General features: G+C 48.7%; 1 protein-coding gene across 1 annotated transcript in view; it reads right to left on the bottom strand.

The window, feature by feature from the left end:
* Positions 1-1,026: 1,026 nt before the first annotated feature.
* Positions 1,027-14,714, bottom strand: part of RIMS3 (regulating synaptic membrane exocytosis 3) — a 35,235-nt gene continuing 21,547 nt past the window's right edge. The window contains exon 8 of the mRNA XM_036744651.1: positions 1,027-9,703. Within this exon, the coding sequence (XP_036600546.1) occupies positions 9,491-9,703 (213 nt within the window). The 3' untranslated portion in view covers positions 1,027-9,490. The remainder of the gene's footprint in view (positions 9,704-14,714) is intronic.

Below are 14,714 nucleotides of genomic sequence, written 5' to 3'. Positions count from 1 at the left end.
TAAAATTTTAATTTAGACTAAAAATTTAGCATCAAAAAATTTAGTATCAGTCATAACCTTTGCGCTGTCCTGCTTTGAGGGGGTGCTTTCTGAGGGCACACCTTGAAGTCTGAAATTCATCTACTGAGCAGTTGTGTGCCTTTGGGCAAATTGCTTCTACTTTGAGCCTCAGGACCTCATGACCTTATATATGTAAAGGAGGAAGACTACCTGCACCCTCCCTCACAAGAGGGCCTTGTAAATTATCAAGTGGAGTCATTTGGGGTCTGGTTTTCCAGTGAGAATTTGTGCATGGGGAGGCTGAAGGGCCAGCAGCAGAGCCCCAAGGTGGTGGCCGTGAATAAAATACCAAAGGGGATTGTTCTGTATGAGGCACTGCATTGTGAAGGCAGGACAAAGACATCCGGGACTTCAGGAAAGGGTCCTACATTCATAGATTTAAAGGGAACTGAGAGGCCACTGAGTCCAACTCCCTCATCTTAGAGAGGGGGAAACACTCAGGTCAAGTGACTTGTCCAGGGTCACAAAGATAGTAAGCACTGGAGGCAGATCTTTGACTCCAAGACCTCTCCATCCTTCCATCATGAGATGAAGTATAGTATCATGTTTGAAAGAACTGCATTTGGTGTTCCACTCCTTGATTTGAATCCCAATTCTGCTATTCTTACTGCCTGTGACCTTAGGTAAGGTGTCTGGGACCCACTTTCCTTGTCTCTTAAGTGAAGGTATTGGACTTGGCCTCCAGGGTCCCTTCCACTTCTCAATCCTAAGATCCTGGCTGTCAGAACTGGAAAGGACCTTAGAAATTATCTAGTCCAATACATTCTCATAGGAAAAACCAGCTGACGGAGAAAATGACGTATGTCCAGTGGACATGACAGCAGACCCCTAGTGCTCTCTCACCTCTACCTTCCTGCCTCTTGGGTGGGGCCTTTGAACTGCTTTAACATCCATCCCCAGTGGCCAGATGTTTCCCCTCTTTCACAGGACAGATAATTCAAAGGAGCCATCCAACAAACCAGTTTTCAGACTTGACTTTAATCATCCATACTTGCTGCCCAAATACTGTACATGCAGGGAGAAGCCGTAAAAAGAATTTTCTCCTTGGGGAAATTGGCAAGAATATTGTACAAAAGAGCATGCACCCCTTCCCCGGCCCTCAGCCTGCTGCACAGAACCACAAAAATATGCATGTTCAAAAGATTCCCCCCTCCCCCTCCCCCTCCCACGCACACGCACACGCAGAGGACACATTACAGACCACAGCTCTAAAATGCCTTTAGTTTTTATCATATTAGTACACTTGGTTAGTCCCCTTAAGTCCCTCCTCAGCTTTGGGGATTTTTTTTTTAATTTAACTCCTCCTTCACACTGATTTTCCAGAATTGACCATTTCAACTGCTTTTTCTAAACAAACAATTAGTTGAATTCCATTCTTTTAGAGCCATGCTTCCCATTTTTTTTTTGGCCACAGAGCCCATGGGAGCTTCAAATAGAGTGAGGGAACCGAGGAGTACTTGTCTAAGCATCTGGAATACCCTTGACATAAAACCAACTTAGGGAAATTTTTCACATCAAAATATTGCCACATGCAATGTCATTTTCCATCATCTATGGAACTCAGATGAACTCGGTGTGTCATCTGAGGACCATCTAGGCTTAGGTCTTAGGCTTGTCACCAGGTTAATTGGAGGTTGTGATTTTTTTGGCCACTAATTCTAAGTCACTGAAACACTGTCAGTGGATGGGGGTGCTCATTTCATGAGGAATCCTCAAGTACTTTTTATTCATAATATATTTGAGAGGCAGTGTAGCTTAGTGGTAAAGGACCAGCTGACTTCAGAGCCAGGAAAACCTGGGTTCAAGTACTCCTCTGAAACTAGCTGTGTGAACCTAGGCAAGTCACAACCTCTCAATGCCCACCCCCCATACAGTGCTCTAAGATTGTGAGTTGCTAAGCAGTTGCCTTCTCACCAGGTGTCTCCAACACTGGTGAAAATCGCAGGTCTGGACATATTCTAGAGGTTCATCTGAAGACCACAAGGTGATGCTGTAGCCAAAAAAATAATAAAATTCAACTTATGAAATTGCCTACTAAGTCATAGAGGGACTGCCAAAGGCATCAGTGGAGAAGGATCCCCTCCTAAACACCCTGGTGAAATAGAGATCCTTTAAAGGATGTTTTAGAGTTATCACTAGTATGATAATCTCCAGGGAACCCTGTTCACATCCCTTTAGACAGTATGCTTCTACACAACCTGGTTTGGAAAATGCTAATTTGGTGGGGCTGGGGAAGAGTGTCTTGGCAGAGGAGAAATGGTTTTAACTAAAATAAATAATAAACCCAAACCCAAACTTTGTTGAGGTGATTATTGGCAAGGGCTGATCTCTTCTTCCCCCTCCCCCACGCCTAAGGTGTCTGTAATTTTAGCATTTTCATGGAGGGCTCCAGGGAAGCAAGAATCACAAGAGAGACCAGCACCACGATGGTCCCTGAACCCTAGGAGGAGTTTAAAACTGCCAGGAGGAAGATCAGGACACATTAGCACCTTGAGACGTGAGAATTTTCAGCAGGACTGGGATGGTTTTTGAAGGTACCCTTTATCTTTCATCCTGGTGGGGAAAGAAAAGGAAGGAGTTAAGAGTATAGCTCCTTCAAAGGAAGGGTATAAAATTAAGTGAAAATTTTTGGTTTTCTCCTCAAAAGCAGCATGCGGGCACCGGTGTTACTAGCTGATCTCTAGAAGATGGTAACCTGGGGTCAGGCTGGACAGCTCCTAATCCTGGGTGGGGTATACCATCTTCTCAGCTCAGTTTTCTTCTGATTGAGCTGGAAGGGACCCTTAGAGATCTTCTAGTTTTCACTGGAAGAGCCCTTTAACAATCATATAATTCATCCCCACCCAATTTGACACTGACGTCTAGAGAAGGGCAGAAATATGCTTAAGGTCACACACACACGCATAGAGCCAATTAGTGGTAGAACTTTGAACTCTTGCCTCCTGATGCTCAGTCCAGGGTTCTGGGACACCCTGATGCCTCCTCTAATCTCTGGCTTGTGACCAGTTGCTTCTCAGGACCCCTGAGCGGATGGGCCGCTGTTCAGCTCTCCTGACTGGTCAAGCTCTCCTTGCCTCATTAGTGTTTTACTCATCAGCACCACCTGCTAGCATCATTTTAAATTCCAACTTAGAAAACTTCCAGGTGATGACATATTTTTTCAGGGGTGAGGAGTGGGTTGTTCATGCCTCCTGCACCAACTTGGAGGTCTTCTGGGGGTACGGGAGCTGAACTCCTGGGTTTCCCTGATGTCTGTGGCAGTGTGAAGGAAGAAGCCGGGGAGGGGGGGGACATGATGCAGAGGGGACAGATTTTGCTACACAGAAAGATTGAGCCCTTTTAAAGAAAACAAGGCCACCAGCATCAAAAGTGCTCACGTTCGCGAGGCATCAGGGCGGTTCAACAAGAGCAGCTCTCTCCAAAGGGAGCCAGGGTGCCCTCTTTGGCATCGCAAACATCGCTCTGAGACTTAACGTCTCTCTGACAGAGCAATCCTTTCCCAGCAGGACTGGGGCCTTTCAGTCAGCATCCAGGCCTCAGAAAGAACCCCCTGCGGGAACTGGAGAAGTCGTTACAGAACATCACAGACGTATTTTCGGATGCAGCACGTGATTCTTCTTTGCACAAAAAATTTTTTTTTTTGCTTTTTCCATTCTCTGTGAAATGGAAACATACAGGAATGAAGGGGAAAGGGGTGTTGCAGAGAGCAACAGACAGGCTAACATCAGTGGATGTTCCCATCTTCTTTCAGACTAAGGAACATTGCTGAGGCACATAGCAGTGTCTCCTTCCATAAGCTCTGAAGGGAGGTGGCAAGAAGAGAGCTAGGGACATTTCCTCCTGGTCCCAGGCCTTAGACAACATACAAAAGGTTCCCACATCTGCTTCATCACCTTCCTCAAAAGCCTCAGATGCCCACTGCCAGCCACCAGGAATCCACATTGATGTTCAGGCACTGGTAGCCTCCTTCCCCAGGCATGCCCTCCCTTCCCCTCCCTAGATGCTAGACACAGACAGGATGACAGACATAATGAAACAGCACAGCTTAAGCCATGCCACCATCTTTGCTTATAAAAATGTGAGGTATCCTGATAACCAGAGCCTTAGTGGGAGTGGGCCAGTGGGTCCTGCCAATCACTGGAATAGTGAGTGGTGAGGTGGAGAGGACCCCAGCTGTATGACAGGGCTCCCAGCATTGCTTCTCGGGTAGGGTTGTGCTACATCTCATCTCCAAAGGAATCTGCTTGGAAGTATGTGGTACCTTCAGAACATTGCATCTGCTTCCTCTGGATAGCAGGCACAAAGATTTGCTTGCTGGAATTTCCCTGGAGCAGTGGTCAAGTTCATCAGCCCACATGAGTCCAGGAAGAGTGAGCTGAGTGGGTTTCCATTCCATGGAGGACCCAGTTTCCAGGCCTTGTTCCTGAGAAACGCCAGCATTCCCCAGGATGTGGGCCAGATGCCGAGATGATTAACATGTGATATTCTCCAAGATGGAATGGGGGGTGAGGAAGGGAGGGGTAAGGGTCTTGGAAATGGTCTCGACCAGAGTTCCAAGGGGGATCTGCCTTCCTGTCCTTTCTAGCTATGGTTCTTTTGTAGATTTACTCCAAAGGAAGCCTGCTTTCCCTTGGAAGGGGGTTTTCTTCTTCCTCTGAGATACACCCTAAGACAGCCATCTGACATTTTTATAGCTATCTTCTCCACCCCAACAAATACCCATAGGAGACTGGAAAATCAGAACGGGGTCTTGAGTTTCTTGGGGGAGGATGCTGCCTCGAGAAAGAATAGGTCAAACTCCTTAGCCAACCAAATCAAGCTTCTGCTGGCCACCCTTGTGAAGAGGCCCGCCTTTGGTCATAACCGTATTGGAGCTCACAGCTGTCTGACACCATCTACTGCCTTGAAGGCTAAAGGGAGCACCCTTCTGCACTCGCCTATACTCAGTGCTTCTGCCTCCTTCCAGTTCTGGGCTCTAGCTGAACAAAGGAATGGAAGTCTAGACCAAGCTGTGTCCATGTGTAGACCTTGGGACTAGCTCCCTTCTCTTGCCTCTGATGACAGTTGGCTGACCAGCTCATGTGCCCATAGCATTGGGGTAAATTACTAAGAAAAGGGAGCAGAGGCAATGAAGCAATTTTGCTTACTTTCCACCCCTTGCCAAAAGGGTACAACTTCCTTAAGCCTATAAGGAGAGGACCTTTAGGTCTGCCCCAGGCTGGAGCCAAGCAAGCAAAATTCTGACTCCTAGGCAGCAGACACAAGGTCTGGGGTGTCTCTGTGCCCTTCACAGGTGGGAAGGCCAAGGAGACCTCCCTGATTGGTACTTGCTACAAAGTTTAGAACCCCCACATTGATGCTACAAACACCCACAAGAAACAGATGCCTTTATAGACAGTCTATCTACACATCACACAGGTATGCACACAGGAACATAAAGGTGCGGAATGACCATGTTCTCATGCACACCTGGGAAAGTAAGTTACACTAGGCAAATGGTTCATATGAATGGGTTTCCAAGAAAAATGGGTTGTTGCCCTTTCCTTAGAGAAGGATTGGTAAGTGGGAAGGTATAGCCACATCCCATGGGACCTTTGATCCAGGCACTAAGGAATGGAAGATTGACATGGTCAGGTAAGGGCCAGCCTTCAGGTGGCAATAGGGCGAAGACCTGGCTGAACCTTCCTCAATGCCAACCCCCTCTCTGGGAATAGTGCCACCACAGGCCACCCAATGCCAGCACTTGTGGATAACGGCTCTGAATGTGACACATTAGGCTTCAGGAGGACCCTGGCCTGTGACTACACTGTCATAGAAGTCTCAGCTCTGGGTGTGCTCACACACTCCCTGGTCACTCTGTGCCCCCCCCATCTCCCACCAAGCTGGAGGGACCTCAGAAGGCACCTGGTCCAGAGATCTCTTCTATAGCATCTCTGACTGGTGACCCAGACTTCATTTTAGAAGCAGATGATCTTTAAGGTCCTTTCTGATGACATGAAACTCACTACCTTCTAGGGAGGTCCATTCCAATGTGAAGCAAGTCTGATTTATAGCAGAGAGGCAGCATGGTATAGGGGTTAGAGGAGCTAGCTTTAAAGCCAAGAAGACATGGATATTGTCTCTATACCTCTCACACTGAAAGCTGCCTCCTAACTTGCTCTCACTGGTTCTAGCTCTGCCCTCTGGGATCAAGCAGAACACAGGTCTGATTCCTCCTTCCAGTGATAACCCCTTTCCCCCAAGTCTTCTTCAAACTAAATTAATCTAGTTCCTTCTGTCAGTGCTCTAACAGATAATTTTGCACCTCCCCTCCATCCTGGTCACTCTCCTCTTGGGTTCCAGGTGTTCATCATCCTTCCTCAAATATAGCCTCCCTCTATCCATCCACAGGTTGACACTAACCCCAGGCAGTACCTCCTGAGGGGTGACCTCCCTGAAGATGACCATACCAGCTGCACCCAAAGACCACCAGGGTCCCCAACTGGCATCACCACCTGATTGGCCCTGGGTGACCACTGACTGTGTCTATGTCACCCCAAATTGACCACAAGCCTTTGGGAGAACTCAGAAGGGATCATGAGAACTTGGGACAGACTGTGTTTGTTTCTGAGAAAAAGACATCCATTCACTGTGCCATCTATTATGACTAGATAATGTGACAAGGGGGCCCTGATCTTTGACATGGGACAAAAAGCTCACCATCCCAGCCCCTTCCCCAGCTTTGGGAAGAGCAAGCCTCTCAGTTGAGAAGGGGAAACCCCTTCCTACTCGGCTGGGGAAGAAGACAGGGTACGGATGGTTTCGTCCTTACTGGGGACTCCCATTTTTCAGGTCAGCTGGCAAAGCTCCAGGATTATCTGGAATAATCCTTATTCTCTTCACCCTTGTGACTTGCAGGTAGGCATACACCGCAAATGCGTGACCACATGTGCGCTCCCCTCCACCCCCCACACACTCACACTCTTACACTGTCAGGACACCCAGCCAGAGTCTAGGTAACACAGACATCAATTGTTCCCCCAGTGATTCTTGGGCCAATCCCAGCCAAGGAAAATGATCCCCTTTGGAGGTGCCGCTAGGGTCTTTGATTGCCCTCCCACCCTGCTTTGGGAAAAGTTTGGCCCAAAGCACATAGCCAGAATCCTTCTTCCGGCTGCTCCAACTCCATTTGCCTGAGTAACATTTCCCTTTTGCCTGTTGATGAAGAATGACAGGCCTTGTCTTCCTGAGGCATGAAAGGGAGACTTCCTAGAAGAAAGCCTCAAAGCTACAGGAGAAAAGCCAGATGACCTGATTCTGCCACCCCTAGAGCTCAGGCTTGGTGTTGAGAACACCTCCCTGGGCCTGCCTTATATTCTATCAATCAGATATATGCTCTGCCTCCAGCCCAGAGAAAGCCTTGCATGGACTTCTCAAGAGAATGAGAAGGTCCTAGTGGCCAAAAAGAAAACATTCCCAAGCCTGGATGCAGGAGGCAGAAGACTGCCCGATAGTGAGCCTACAAAACCCAGCCCAGGGGAAGGGGCTCTTCCTGTGTCCCAAGCAGGGCTGGCAGATACTGCGTTCAAGTATGTCACTTATTCCAAACCAGAGCAAGGTGCCTGTGGCTGGGTGGCATCCAAAGGGTACAAGGGTTTTTCAAGGGTCCCATCATTGAACCATAGCTTTGACCTCAACAGAAGGATAGACCCTTTGCTCAGAGCTAGCCTGATTTCCCCCACATATGCACATACATATGCAAATCCAGAGGAGACTAATGGTGCACAACCTCCTGGGCAAGCTCTGGCCAGAATCCATTAGGGAGTAGCAGAGGGTCAAAAGAGGCAAGGGCTTGGGAAGCGACACGTATTGCTTGGTAAAGAATTGGTGGTCTTGGTAGTCCCAGGGGTCCAGGGTGAGAACTGAGTTGTTTCACTCCTGGAAGAAGGGTAGAGGACCTCCTTCCCTGAGGAGACCCTCAGAGACGAGAGGAGCAAGTGCTGGAGACACTCAGGCACAAAAGATGAGGGGCTTAGTGCCAGGGAACTGAAGATGGAGGGCCCTTGGGCTTTGCTCGATCTTTGGTGGAAACACCTCCAAACCTAGAGTCTGATGTCAGCAGTAGCCTGAGTCACCCACAGAGCCTTAGTGAGGTAAAGGGTTTTCTTCAGGAATTATCCCCCTCCACTACCATGGTGGGGGATGGGGAGGGGTGTCCTTCTGAGGTACAGCTCAAAGTTGGCAGCAGAACATCACTCTTCTGATGGGCTCAAAGCCATTCTTGGAGAAGCTGTTCTCTGACCACCAGCCAGGGCCCCATATGGACAGTCTCCTCGTGAGTTGAGAGAGGGGAATCAGAGAGCCAAGTGGTGTGTTGATTGCTGTTCTCCTGCTCCCAGGATGACACAGTCATGAAAGACACTTGGCATCTCCTGGCAGCTACACGGGAATGGAAGATGTTTCACATGCAAGGAGGGCGAATGATGAATCCAGGACCATTCGGGGAGGCACAAGAGGTCTTAGCTTCCTAAGCACTCCAGGCCCCTTTGTTTGCCCTTGCGAGCCTCGCCCTGTGCACGCACTACATGCTACAAGATGCATTGAATGAGGTGCCAGCGCTGAGGAAAGATGCTAGAAGAGGAAGGAGGCCCTCAGTGGGCAGAGGCTCCTGGGTCGGGGAGAACTCCCCCAGCAGGTCTGCAGCAAGGGTGAGGTCTGCCTGCGGCAGGCTACATCGGGCGCTACGTTCCCCAAAAGGGAGGGGTGGGCCAACAGTGCTCAAGAGGGTTCGTTTGGTCAGATCTTTTCCTAGAAGGAAAAACAGGTGGGAAACCAGCACAGTGGAAGGGAAACTGAGGAAGCTCACGATACAGGCAGTGGAGTCAGGCAGATGGATGGACGGTGGAACGGTCACCCTCCTCAGAGACCCTCAGGAAAGACAACACAAACACGCCTGGCTCCTCAGCCAAGAGACACGATGACATGGAGACTGGACTGTTGCATTCACTGGGGCTGGATATGCATGAGACGGCCCCGGCTTCTTTAACTCTGGACATACACATACATATATGTACATGGACTGGATACATGTGCATACATAGAGATGTACAAATAGACACGTACACATACAGGTATACCGAAACGTGTACGTATACGTATATATACATGTACATGGATTGTGTACACACACATATATACCCAGAAATGTACACGCACACACACATACACACGTACACACAGAGGAGTCTTCTCCTGCCTGCTGAGATGGCCCAGACAGCAAAATGTGTAGGCCAGTAGAGCATGAGGAAGTTGTTCTAGGAAGAGATGGCAAGATGCTATGTACAGTGAGCCACCTGGGGGAGGGCGAGGAGGCTGACCCACATCCCTCCCCACACACATCCCGGCCTGCCTTCGCCGACCTCGCCTTCCTGAGGTCCACATCCCCATCTCCCTAGGAGCAGGAGGGGCTGGTCGAGCTCTCCAGGGAAGATTGGGAGAGACGCCGGGTGAGGGGACCCAAGGTGGAGTCGGCCACAGAAGACGTGGGGAAGAGTTTGTACCAGCCGGTGACCACATTGCTCAGATCCAGCTCCTCCAGAACGATCTGGGCCATTCCCATGAAACACTTGTGGTCCATGCGCCCGTAGTCTCCCCAGACAATCACCTGCGACGAGGGAAGGAAGAAGGCGCTGAGAGGTGAGACCCCTGCCCCCCGGCTTTTTCATTGCAAATAGTCTAGTTCCTTTTCTGAATGCTTACGAATCCTCCCAGCTCTCCCCTCTTCTTAAAAAGCATTCCCTACATAGGCCTGACCATCCTCTCAAGCCGTCATCCCATCCCGCTCCTCCTCCCTGACTCAGCCAAACCCTTCAGAAGGGCCAACTATACCTTCCGCCTACACTTCCTGTTCTTGCACTTGCTTCTTAGTCCTTCACCATCTGGCTTCCAAGCTCAGCATTCACCTGAAACTGCTCTCTCCAAAGTTACCACTGACTTCTTACTTATCAAATCTGACAGCTTCTTCTCAGTCCTCATCTTTCTTGACCTCTTTACAGTGTGGGACACTGCTGACCACTTTCTTCTGGATACTCTCTCCCTTCTGAGTTTGGGCTACTTTGCTCTTTCTTGGTTCTTTTTCTGTCTGTATGAATGCCCCTTCTCAGCCTCCTTTGCTGGATCTCCATCTATCCTTCCCTCTATGGCTCTGTCCTGGGTCCTTTTCTTTTTTTTATCTCTATACTGTCTCACTTTCTGCATCCCGGGCCATCGCCAGTCACCCAGACCTTTGTCTTGCCACTGGACTTTGATGACTCTGGAAGAAAGAGTGAGTCTGACGACTTTGCACAGCTTTGCCTCACTTGAATCCGATTCATACTCAAGTTAAGATATCACCCCGTAATGTCTCTGATTCTCTTGGAAAAAAAATGGATGAACAGCTGTCTCACTTAGTGATTTCATCAGCTCCCATTAGTCCAATTGTCTTTTTATGCCTTCAGTTATGCTGATGACACCCAGATCTAAATATCTAGCCCTGACCTCTCTCTTGAGCCAGAACTACTAGACTAGTCCCACTAGGACCAAAGCCCTCCATGAGCAGTTACCTCTTGGACATGTCACAGTGGATGGCCCATAAACATCTCAAAGTCCACCTGTCCAAAATGGAAGTCATCCTGCTGGCCCTCAAACCCATTTCTCTGACAAACTTTCTTATTCTTACTGAGGCATGCGCCACCATTCTTTCAGTCCTCCAGGTGTGCAGACTCTGTCATCCCCAATTCCTCTCTCTCTCACCACACACATCTAATCTGTTGGCAAATCTCGTCCCATGGGGGCAGCGAGGTGGTTGAATGGATAGAGCATGGACTCTGGAGGCAGGAGGACCTCAGATCCGGCCTCTGATGCTTGACATCTGTGTGGCCCTGGGCACACAGATTGCCTCCCAAAAAAGACGACAAGTGGAAATTTTGTCCTTTCTACCTCCGTGACACTCTTGTCTCCGTCTCTCCATCTTTCCACTAACATGGCCACCGTCATTATCTCTTTTCTCGACTGTTCAGTGGATTTGTAATTGTTTCTTTTGCCTCGAGTTTCTTCCCCCTCCAATCCGTCCTCCACTCAATTGCCAAAGTGGTTTTTCTAAAGTGCTGATTTTACCATGTTACTTTCTTGCTCAATAAAATCCCATGGCTCCCTATTACTCCCAGGATCTAATATAAAGCTCTTGGTTTGGCACGTAAAGGTTGTCAGAAGCCCACCTTATTGGCCTACTTGTGTTCTTTGCCGTCTCCTTTGTCTGGGAAGCTAAGAGGCGAGGTAAAGAGGGTGAGCATTTCAAGATTCACCTCGAGTCTGCCCTTTTTCAGGAGGCCTTGCCCAGTCCCAACAGCTGCTGGTGCCTCTGCCTCGAGGATTACTTTCCTCTGCTCCTCAGGTATCTGTACCTGGTTGTTTTGATGTTGTTTCCCCCATTAAAATGTGAGCTCCTTGAAGGCAGGGACTGTTTTTGTCTTTCTTTGCAACCCTCACCCTTTGCACAGTGCCTGGGGCAGTTATTTGTTCGGTCATTTTCAGTTGTGCCTGATTCTTCTTGGCAAAGATACTGGAGTGGTTTTCCCTTTCCTTCTCCAGCTCATTTTATAGATGAGGAAACTAAGGCAAACAGGGTGAGGTGACTTGCCCGGGGTCACTCAGCTAGTAAGTGTCTGAGGCTGGATTTGAACTCAGAAAGATGAGTTTTCCTGACTCCAGCTCTCTATTCATAGTTCTTAACTTGGGGGTCCATGAACTTGGCTTAAAATATTTTGATAACTATATTTCAATATAATTGGTTACTTTGGTGATCCTATGGGTTTTATTTCATGTATTTAAGAACGTGATTCTAAGAAGCCCTCTTCATAAGCTTCGTTGAACTGTCCAAAGGTCCAGTGGTGTCAAAAAGGTTAAGAACCCCCAGCCCTCTCATTTTTCAGATAAAGACACTGAAGTCACACATGGGGTGTAAGTAGGAGACTTGGGGTCCTAACTGGTGCACTTTCTACTCCACATGTTTCTGACAGGTTCCATGTATGATGGAGAAACTCACAGCCCACCGTGATACAGCCCATCCTGGGACACTGTGTGCTGAACTTCTCTCTGAATCTGTCCCGTTCTCTTTGCCCTGTCCTCTCTTTAGCCTCTCATCTGGGAGCTGAACTGAGTTGTTGGAACCCGGGCAGTGACGGAGTCACACTGGTACATTCAAAGGATCCAGCCCCAGGCTTTGGGCCTCACTGAACCATGTCAGCTTCCCAGGGCCTCAGCTCCTTCTCGAAACTGATTCAGGGGGACCTTTGTCTCCAGCCTCAGGGCCTTCTTCTTCACTAATTCCTAAACTCCCTTTGATCTCTAACCCCTGGCTGGAGTCATCGAACTCTGACCTGCTTGGGAAATTGGCTAGTCCCAGTCCTCCTCCCCCAACTCCACCCCTCGTCCCCATCTCTTCCTCACCCTCCCTCTTCTCCTCCTTTCCCTCCTCCTCCCCTTCCTCCTCATTACTGCAATTAACCCTAAATGCCTTTTGTCATCTCTCTTTATTCTTCCCTCTCCCTTTTCTTACCCATCTCTCCCCAGCTTCTCTCTAGATCATTAAGGTACAAGTCTAGGATTTATATAGAAGGGAAAACAGAACCTGTAGATTTGGAAAATAAAGCAGATAGCTGAGTGGAAAGGAGAGAGCCCCTGGCTTTGAAGCTGGAATCCTGACTCCGAGCCGTGTAAGCAAAGCACTCAAATCCAGTTCCTGGGCAAAATATTTTTTTTCCTCTGAACCTCAGTTTCCTCATTCGTATAATGGGAACGATTCATTTACGAGATCTTTTTATTAAGTGCCTACCAGAAGCCAGGCTCGGCGCTCCACTGTGCAGCGAGGAATACAAAGAACGGCAGAAGGCTGAACCTGGCCTGACGGCGCTTACGTTTTAGTGGAGAAGACAAAGTGTAGATAATTAGAGACTCGCTTTGTAAGCCTTAAAGCACCATGGGAATGGGAGCTATTAATTACTACTACTACTATGATTATTAAGTCAAGTGCAATCTACTTCAGGGGATGCCACTAATTTACATATGAAAAGCCTACCTCGCCTCATCCTGGACACCACCTGAACTTCCTGACCTAATCTCTAACTGAAGTCGCCCATCTCCCATTTGGTTCAAATGGCTCCCTCGTGAATGGGCACCTAGACCCCCTCGTCTTTCTGCTCCAGGTAGCAGAGGGAGTGCCTGACTAGGAATCAGGGAGGCTTATTCAAATCCTGCTCCTGAGCCTGTTTCCTCATCTATAAACCATGACTGTTCCTGCTGTGGGGCAGCCAGGTGGCACCCTAGTGCACAGAGTGCCAGGCTGGGAATCAGGAAGACTCATCTCCCTGAGTTCAAATCCAGCTTTGGACATCTACTAGCTGTGTGACCCTGGCCAAGTCACTTAACCCTGTTCGCCTCTGTTTCCTCATCTGTCAAATGACCTGGAGAAGGAAATGGCAAACCACTCCAGTGTCTCTGCCAAGAAAACCCCAAGCGGGGTCACAGAGAATGTTACACGACCGAGAAATGACTGAACAACACCGCCTCATTCATCCATCCATCCAGCTCTGACCACTGAGCCGGGCAGGAGGCTTCTGCCGGCTGCCGGTCCGCTTGCTAGCTAAGTCCCCATCATCCTGCCGAGGGAAATACTGGGAACTCCAAACAGGTACAAAGACAAAACAGCTCGACTGCACACCCAGGATCCTCTCACAGTTCAGGTCAAACAGTCCCCTGAGCCTGAGGACTGGGATTCCCAGCCCTTCCTGGCCTGCTCTTTGCCTCAGCTCTTTGCTCTGCCTCTGGGGCCCCTGACTCAAAGAAAAGTGCATTTATTCCTGTCCATCCCCAGCAGACCCTGCCCTTGGCTTCAGGCCCTCTGGGCTGCCGACCCTCCCTACTGGCCCGTTTCCCTCTGGAAAGGTCGATTCTTGTGGCTTACACAGTTATTAAGTTTATAGCTATAACATTTATATATTATGTGTTGTTCAGGCATTTTTTCAGTCGTGTCTGACTCTTTATGACTGCATTTGGGTTATTCTTGGCAAAGATACTGAAATGGTTTGCCATTTCCTTCTCCAGCTTATTTGACAGATGAGGAAACTGAGGCAAGCAGGATTAAGTGACTTGGCCAGGGTCACGCAGCTAGTAAGTGTGTCTGAGGCCAGATTTAAACTCAGGTTTTCCTGATTCCAGGCCACTGCACGGCCTAGCTGCTCTCAGTTCAATTTAGCTCAGCTCAGCTCAGCTCAGCTCAATTCAATTCAGCGTGGCAACTACCTATGTGATCTTGGGCAAATCAACAGGCCTCAGTTTCTTTATCTGTAAAATGAAAAAGTTGACTTAGAAGGTCTTTAAAGTCACTTCCAGCTCAAAATCCTAGAATTCCATGAATTCAACACACATTTAAGAGTCACAGAAGGTTGGTCCTTGTGCCCCGAGGATCTACGGCTTTATAATTCACAGAATAAGAGTCCCCTCTACAACAAGGGGTCATCTAGCCTTCACTTGGAGACTTCCAGTGGGGGGCACCCCCACTCCATTTGGAGCTAGATTTATTAGAATCAAGGTTGCCCATTTCCAATCTACATCCTAAGTTACCTGGACCCATCAAGGCC

The sequence above is a fragment of the Trichosurus vulpecula genome, chromosome 2 (genome assembly GCF_011100635.1).
Source record: "Trichosurus vulpecula isolate mTriVul1 chromosome 2, mTriVul1.pri, whole genome shotgun sequence".
NCBI lineage: Eukaryota > Metazoa > Chordata > Mammalia > Diprotodontia > Phalangeridae > Trichosurus > Trichosurus vulpecula.
This window is presented reverse-complemented; position numbering and strand designations above follow the sequence as displayed.